The sequence below is a fragment of the Ranitomeya variabilis genome, chromosome 2, assembly GCF_051348905.1.
Source record: "Ranitomeya variabilis isolate aRanVar5 chromosome 2, aRanVar5.hap1, whole genome shotgun sequence".
In the NCBI taxonomy this organism is placed as follows: Eukaryota; Metazoa; Chordata; class Amphibia; order Anura; family Dendrobatidae; genus Ranitomeya; species Ranitomeya variabilis.
Genome location: NC_135233.1, coordinates 111,123,118 through 111,131,514, shown reverse-complemented (window position 1 = coordinate 111,131,514; position 8,397 = coordinate 111,123,118). Strand labels below are relative to the sequence as shown.

At 46.8% G+C, this 8,397-nt stretch overlaps 1 protein-coding gene across 1 annotated transcript in view; it reads left to right on the top strand.

Moving 5' to 3' along the window:
* Nucleotides 1-5,469: 5,469 nt before the first annotated feature.
* Nucleotides 5,470-8,397, top strand: part of LOC143804580 (heme-binding protein 2-like) — a 34,539-nt gene continuing 31,611 nt past the window's right edge. Inside the window, exon 1 of the mRNA XM_077282818.1 lies at nt 5,470-5,776. Within this exon, the coding sequence (XP_077138933.1) occupies nt 5,633-5,776 (144 nt within the window). The 5' untranslated portion in view covers nt 5,470-5,632. The remainder of the gene's footprint in view (nt 5,777-8,397) is intronic.

Below are 8,397 nucleotides of genomic sequence, written 5' to 3'. Positions count from 1 at the left end.
AGGAGATGGACGACGGCCGTTTCGCACCTGGTTGTGCTTCGACGGGCCGTCGTCCATCTCCTCTGCTCACACGGGCTGAGGCCCCCTCTCTCTCTCCCCCGGCCATAACGGCCCTCTGGATGTTGTTTCGTGAATAAAGGAATCATTGTTTGAAAACTGGTGAGTGCCCTCTCTGCATTTTCTTATGGGATATCTCATATGGCTGTATTGATGCAAAAATAAAAAGGTTATGAAGGGGAGGAAAAAAGGAAAATGAAAGAACGGATAATGGCCATGGCGTGAAGGCGTTATTAGCAAGTGGGAGCTCAAGACTTGTGCTATTACTCCACCAATGGCAATCCACGCAACCGAGCTCTTGTTTTTTGTGAGATAGAGTAGTTTTGAAGGACACCATACATTTTTCCATAAATTGTACTGCACCAGTCTTCATGTGTGCTCTAGCCAATAATATGCACAATATTTCCGGATGGGGCAGAGGTGACGTCACCAGAGCCTGTCTTTGCCAATTATTTTGTGTTGAGGCTGCATATTGAGTCCTGGAATGACGTCCTAATTTTCACAATTCCATTGTACTTTATTCTAAGCTTAGAAGAATAGATTAGAATTGCTCTTAGAGTATTTGCTCTCATTTCAAGAGTTTGGTTTTCTTCCTCAGCAGAGTACAACTTCCAACATTAACTAAGTCAAAGTCCACCAGACATAATCGTTATAAAGGCAAACGTAGCTTAATTGTTTTAACACGAGGTAAGTTGAGTTTTTATCTTCTGACTTGCAGAATTACATGTTGACTCATATCAGATTATGATGAATCATAAGTACATTAACCCTTAATTCAGGAGTTCTAGTTGAAATTATTGTTTTCTTAAATATTAAAGGATAAGACAACCTGAATGGACGGTAAGCAGTCCCTTACACAATAGATAGCCAACCGGCAAACTGCCAAAATTGGACATTCCTCATCTCTCCTTACATCATCCATCGGGGAGAGTCAGGTAGACACCATACATATTAGACTGTCTGCCAATGTCACTAATATTGGTGGCCATCACGGCCGGACTGGACATCTGGCACTTCTAGCAAATGTCAGAAGTGCCTGTCTGGTTGTGGGCTGCCTTGTCTGTGTAACAACCCTGTCGGCATCACTGCATGGCCTTCCATCCCCCACCTGCCTGATATATCAACTCATTCACCCTGTGCCATGCTGTGAGATCTGTCTGCTGCTGGCTCCATGCCATGTGCTTCACGGCCGCTTGCTCTGTGTACACTTCCTGGCTGTGTACATAGGGGGGCGGCGCTGGCAAATCCGGATTCTTATGGAGACTGTGTGCACCTCCCTATGGTGTCCCCGGCCAATTACCAAGAGGCCTCTGATACTTAAACCATCCTCACCCATTTGAGGACGCCTGAGCAAACTATTTCCCTCAGTTAGTATTTGCTACTGAGCTGCCAGGTCGTGGTCTGTTTCTGTCTCCTGCAATACGCAGGCCTTTATCCGTGTTCTGTTTGTGTATCCGTGTCCATTCCTGTCTGTACGCTGGTCTATGTCCTTTCCTGTTCCTTCTTTGTTTGCCAATCCCACTCTGCTGTGTTAACCTCTGCCTTATCTCTCTGCTCTGTTTGCCACTACCAGTGATTCTGCCCCTCTCTGCTTTGCTTGCCACAACCTGTGGCTCTCTGCCTTCTGGCTCTGCCTCCTGCAGTTCTGGCTCTTGGCATTGCCTCCTGCAGTTCTGCTCTTGGCTCCGCCTCCAGTGTCTCTGCTCTTGGCCCCGCCCCCAGCATCACAGTTTTTTGCTCCACCTCCAGCATCTCCGCTCTTGGCTCCGCCTCCAGCAGCTCTGTCCTTAGCGCCGCCTTCTCCTTTTCTGCTCTTAGCTCCGCCTTCCTCTTCTCTGCTCTTAGCTCCACCTTCCTCTTTTCTGCTCTTAGCTCCGCCTTCCTCTTCTCTGCTCTTAGCGCCGCCTTCCTCTTCTCTGCTCTTAGCTCCGCCTTCCTCTTCTCTGCTCTTAGCTCCGCCTTCCTCTTCTCTGCTCTTAGCTCTGCCTTCCTCTTCTCTGCTCTTAGCTCCGCCTTCCTCTTCTCTGCTCTTAGCTCCACCTTCCTCTTCTCTGCTCTTAGCTCCACCTTCCTCTTCTCTGCTCTTAGCTCCACCTTCCTCTTCTCTGCTCTTAGCTCTGCCTTCCTCTTCTCTGCTCTTAGCTCCACCTTCCTCTTCTCTGCTCTTAGCTCCGCCTTCCTCTTCTCTGCTCTTAGCTCCGCCTTCCTCTTCTCTGCTCTTAGCTCCGCCTTCCTCTTCTCTGCTCTTAGCTCCGCCTTCTTCTTCTTCTCTGCTCTTAGCTCCACCTTCCTCTTCTCTGCTCTTAGCTCCGCCTTCCTCTTCTCTGCTCTTAGCTCCGCCTTCCTCTTCTCTGCTCTTAGCTCCGCCTTCCTCTTCTCTGCTCTTAGCTCCGCCTTCTTCTTCTTCTCTGCTCTTAGCTCCACCTTCCTCTTCTCTGCTCTTAGCTCCGCCTTCCTCTTCTCTTAGCTGTCTTATCCTTCTCTGCTCTTAGCTGCGTTTCTGTTCTTGGCTCTGCCTTCTGCTTTTGGCTACGCCTCCTGCGTTTCTATTCATGGCTCCGCCTCCTGCTCTTGACTTTGCCTCCTGCATTTCTGTTCTTGGCTCCGCCTCCTGTGGTTCTGCTTTGCATCCGCTCTTGCTCTATCTCCGTTCTGCAACTTGCCGCACAGGTCTCTACCTGTTTCTTTATATTCACCAGTCCGCACAGGCCCCTACCTGTTCCCATATACCCTCCAGTCTGAACAGATTCTTACCTGTTTCCATACACCCGCCTGTATGCCAGTTCCTACCAGAGTATCAGCCCTGTCCGTCTGACCTGCCTGTCTGCCAGCCGTGCCCGCCTGCATCTCCGTCAAGCCCATCTGCCTGTCAGGGCCTCTGCCATACCCATCCGCCAGCCAGTGTCACAGCTGTGCCTGCCTGCCTGTGTCCTGTCCCCCGGTGGGATCAGCAACCATAGCCAGACACCACCCTGGAGTGGTACCTGGTAGCTGCCTGCCGCACAAGTCTGACCTCACATCAGAGGCTCCAGTGAACACCAAGGTAGCTACTTAGTTACGCCCCTTCCAGGGTAGTCTGGTTTGTGGCACAGTGGGGCCACACCGCTGGATGCCCGCGCCAACCAGTCTGGGCACGAGCGTTACAGTCTGCTCCGTTGTTAACAGAATCTATGTTCTCAAGACCCCCATACTGTTAAAAGTTGTGATGGAGCACAAAGTCGCTGACTCCGTCACTTACCCCAGCAGGCTATGGGTATCATTAGAAATATTGGTCTTGTAGAAAATCTTCCTTTTCTCCATCCAGGGTAATATTAGTAATATATCCCATCTGGTTCATGGGGACGGGGACAACATGGGCCTGTGTGATTTCAAATGCCAGGACTGAATTTCAGCCCCAGTCCGTACCTGGTGGCCATTATGAATTTGCAACCAGAAGACTACTGAAATTGGCAATGACGGAATCAGCACAGGTCCATGAGATAAGACGACCACCAGCAATTAATAAGTGGTGGAGTAATTTGTGACAAGTGCAAACAATTCAAAGTAGTAGGCGGATGTAGCTGGAAATTCTTTTATAAAAAATATTCATATTTGAATGTCCGAGCCATCAAAATGTACAATTATTTAAATTGTAAGTTAGTGAAAAACAAAGAAATAAAAAAATCAAACGGTCAGAATTGCCATTTCTCTTCCAGCATTTTTATCCAAAAATGCTATGAAAAGCAATGAAAATATCATAACTAATTAACTACTCCAAAGTGGTATATATAAAAATGTCAAGTCTGCAGGCATAAAGACAAGCACACTTAGGCTGGTTTCACACTTGCGTTTTTGTCTGCAGCGTTTTTTGCACAAAAAACGCATGCGTTTTTTTCCCCTATATTTAACATTGAAAACGCATGCGTTTTTTTGCACATGCGTTTGGTCGCGTTTTCAAACGCATGCCTTTTTTGTCTGCATGCGTTCATTTTCAAAAATGCTACCTGCAGTATTTTCTTGCGCGTTTTTTTGCCGCGAAAAAACGCATGCGTTTTTTCGCGGCAAAAAAATGCATTGCTGTCTATGTAAACGCATGCGTTTTTAAGCACATGCGTTTGTTTGCGCTAAAAACGCATGCGTTTTTATAGAAAAAAAACATAAAACACACTGAAAAGCCACCCACCACCATCAAGGTGATAAAGGGATCCAAACCCTAACCCTAACTCTACCCCTAACCTCACCCCTAACCGTTTAATGAACATTTTCTGACAGTCACATTGCCACGTATTTAAGTGCCACGTATCACGTATTTCAGTGCCACGTATGCCACGTGCCACGTATTTAAGTGCCACGTGCCACGTATTTAAGTGCCACGTATTTAAGTGCCACGTTCCACGTATTTAAGTGCCACGTATTTAAGTGCCACGTATTTAAGTGCCACGTATTTAAGTGCCACGTGCCACGTATTTAAGTGCCACGTGCCACGTATTTAAGTGCCACGTGCCACGTATTTAAGTGCCACGTATTTAAGTACCACGTATTTCAGTTGCACGTATTTCAGTGCCACGTATTTCAGTGCCACGTATTTCAGTGCCACGTATTTCAGTCACGTTTAGGGTTAGGGTTAGGGGTAGGGGTAGGGTTAGGGTTTTCTTGTGTTTTCTTGTGTTTTCTTGTGTTTTCTTGTGTTTTTCTATAAAAACGCATGCGTCTAAAAAACGCATGCGTTTTACCGCGTTTACATGCGTTTTTCACACATGCGGTTTTTTTTGTTTTTTTTTAAAAACGCATGCAGATAAAAACGCAAGTGTGAAACCAGCCTTACACAGCTCTATTGATGGAGTAAAATGTATTATAGATCTCAGCTAAAACAAATACAAATCAATTTTTTTTACTAAGTTCTAATTTTTTCAACCACTAAGATATATAAAAAGGGTATAAGTTTGGTATTGCCGTTATTGTGCTGACCTGAAAAATCATGTTCCCAGGTCCTTTTTACTGCACATTTAACCTCATAAAACACAAAGACAATGGAGTAATTTCCTTTTTTCACTATTTCAGCCATTCTTTCCCATTAATTAGTACATTATACGATAATATGAATAGTGTCATTCAAAACTTCAACTACTCACAAAATTCAAACCCTCACATGGCTATGTTGAAGAAAGAAAGAGAAGAGGAAACTAAAATAAAAAAAGAACATTCTGACGTGGATTTTCAAAGTTAATACAGCAGCCTCATCAGGTCTATGATAGCTAAGTAATAATGCATGCAGTTTGTATTGTGAATTCTGATGACAAATCCTCTTTACAACTTCCTTACTCATTTATCTAAAATGTTGCAATATGTGACCTTCAACACATGACAATGTTATATAAAGTTACTTTGCATAGTGAGAGTTTTTTTAATTCTGCAAGTATGTGAAATTGATTCACATGGTATTCAGCCTGAGTCAACAAAACTATTCTCAATAGACTATCTGCGCATTTTCTCTAAACAGCAGTGAAGTGGTTAACCTTTGGCCCCCTCCCCCTCTGTGCTGTATATAATTGGGAAGCCAGAAGCCTTCTGTCTCAGTAATCTCTGAACATACTGAATGGCTATGGCGGCTGTGTCTCTGCTGCTCTTGTGCTTGGTGTATGGGACTGCGACACTGGCTGGAGAAAACAGCATTGATGGCTTCCCTCCTTTTTGTGGAAACTACGAGTGCCCCAAATACCAGGTGTTGAAAAAATACAATGTAAGTTATATGGGTATTACCATGTGTGAGTGTGACTGTGAGAGGAGTGCTGGATGTATTGCTCTATGACCAAAGCCTCATGTATTAAAGGGCACTGGGACACAGATGGTAAGAGGCCAGCATACTGGGCCAATCCCTCAAGAAACAGATTTTGGAAAGTACTTTGACTATCGGAAGCACTCGCAGAAAGATTTCTAAATGCTTAAAACGACTGTGCTAAATGTTTAGAAAGCTAGAATATCCCTACTCATGCATTGCCTGAGAAGTCTGATAATAGGGCCTCACTAAGTGGTGTCTGGAGATATTTCCTCTCTATAGGCTATATTAATTATATCATATCACAGCTTCCTGCACAGATTTACTTGTTATCTATTTGTAACTTACATTTCTTGTTACTTGTTTATTAGCTTCTTACTGACTATCTACACCTTCTATGGCTAGAAGCCAAGACAATTGCCTTATAGTTTTCATAGTTTAATGTTGAAAGAAGACTCAAGCCCTTTGAATTCAACCTATAACCTAAAATGTTGATCCAAAGGAAGGCAAAACACTACAAGAAAGACGCTAATTGCAGGAGCGTTAGGGGAAATTCCTCACCAAGTCCAGATCTGGCAATCTGCCTAGTTGCTTTGTTAGTTTCCAGGGAACATGACTACTGTTATGTTAATTTCTACCTCAATGTAGCTGTCCGGCTTGAATGGTGCCACTAATCTAAGTTCCCTGCCCTTAGTATAAGGCCGGGATCCCACATACGAGAAACACGGCTCGCATGTTAATACCCGGGACTTCCGCCGGCACTCAGGAGCGGAGCGTGCGGCTCCATGTATTGCTATGCAGAAGCACGCTCCGCTCCGGAGTGCAGGCGGCAGGGCTGGGTATTAATATGCGAGACTCGGCCGTGTTTCTCACATGTGTGATCCCGGCCTTAGACTTACTAGCCACCATCTTCATCTGTTATCGATGCTGCTCCAGTCCTCTTCTGTAGAGATGAGCAAACCTTCAAAAGGTTTGTTTCAGTCCGCCGAACGTCCCGATGTTCGACGAATGCAGGGCCGTATTTAGAGTTTCTGCTGCCCTAGGCACTTTTAGTGCTGCCTCCCCCTTTGAGTATGACACGATCGGCAGTGACTTTGGCAAAAATTGCTGATGTGAAAGTAGCCTTTTGCAGCAGATCTGGCAGTTTTTCCGCATCTGCCGCGTAGCGGATCACTTACGGCAACACTGCGTTCGGCCTCATTCATTCCCTATGGGATTTGCGGACATTTGCGGCACCTGCTGTGATCCGGCAAATGCGGTACTATACCTCCCAACTTGTGAAGGGAAAGAGGGACAAAGTTTGCGGCGCATATAGCGCACCGCGGAAAATTTTAGGCCACACCTCTGACCACACCCATTTCACAACTAGTCACACCGATATCCACGCCCCAACCACACCCATTTAGTACTGCTGATCACACTGTTCCATAAGCAATAATTATAAAAAAAAATATGGCCACACAGTGCTCCATACTGTATAAAGGCCACACATGATGCTCAATACTGTATAATGGCCACACAGTGCTCCATACTGTATAATGGCCACACAGTGCTCCATACTGTATAATGGCCACACATGATGCTCAATACTGTATTATGGCCACACATGATGCTCCATACTGTATTATGGCCCCACATGATGCTCAATACTGTATGATGGCCCCACATGATGCTCAATACTGTATAATGGCCACACATGATGCTCAATATTGTATAATGGCCACATATGATGATCCATGAATACTATATAATGGCCCACCCCCCTCCCATCATGCATGCATGGCTCATCTCCCCCCCGTATGCATGGCTCATCGGCTCCCCACTCCCATCATGCATGGCTCATCTCCCCCTCCCTGTATGCATGGGTGGCTCATCTTCCCCCCCCCTCCCTGTATGCGTGGCACATCTCCCCCTGCCTGTATGCGTGGCTCATCTCCCCCTCCCTGTATGCATGGGTGGCTCATCTTCTCATCTTCCTCCCCCTCCCTGAATGCATGGGTGGCTCATCTCCCCCTCCCTGTATGCGTGGGTGGCTCATCTCCCCCCCCTGTATGTGTGGCTCATCTCCCCCTCCCTATATGCTTGGGTGGCTCATCTCCCCCCCTCCCTGTATGCGTTACTCATCTCCCCCTCCCTGTATGCATGGGTGGCTCATCTTCCCCCCCCTCCCTGTATGGGTGGCTCATCTTCCCCCCCCTCCCTGTATGCGTGGCTCATCTCCCCCTCCCTGTAGGCATGGGTGGCTCTGGCTCATCTCCCATCCCCCCCTGTATGCGTGGCTCATCGGCTCCCATCTTGCATGGCTCATCTCTCCCCCCTGGCCCCCTCCATGCATGGCTCATCGGCTCCCCGCCGCTCCCATCTTGTATGGCTCATCGGCTCCCCATCCTCCTTCATCCCCCCCCGTCCTCCCTGGCTGTCATCATACTCGCTTTTTCCACACCACGCAGAACGGAATCCTCCACCTCTGTCCCGGCGCAGCACCCTCATGTGAGCGGTCACGTGGTACCGCTCATTAAGGTCATGAATATGCGTCCATATTCATCACCTTAATGAGCAGTACCACGTGACCGCTCACGCAGGAC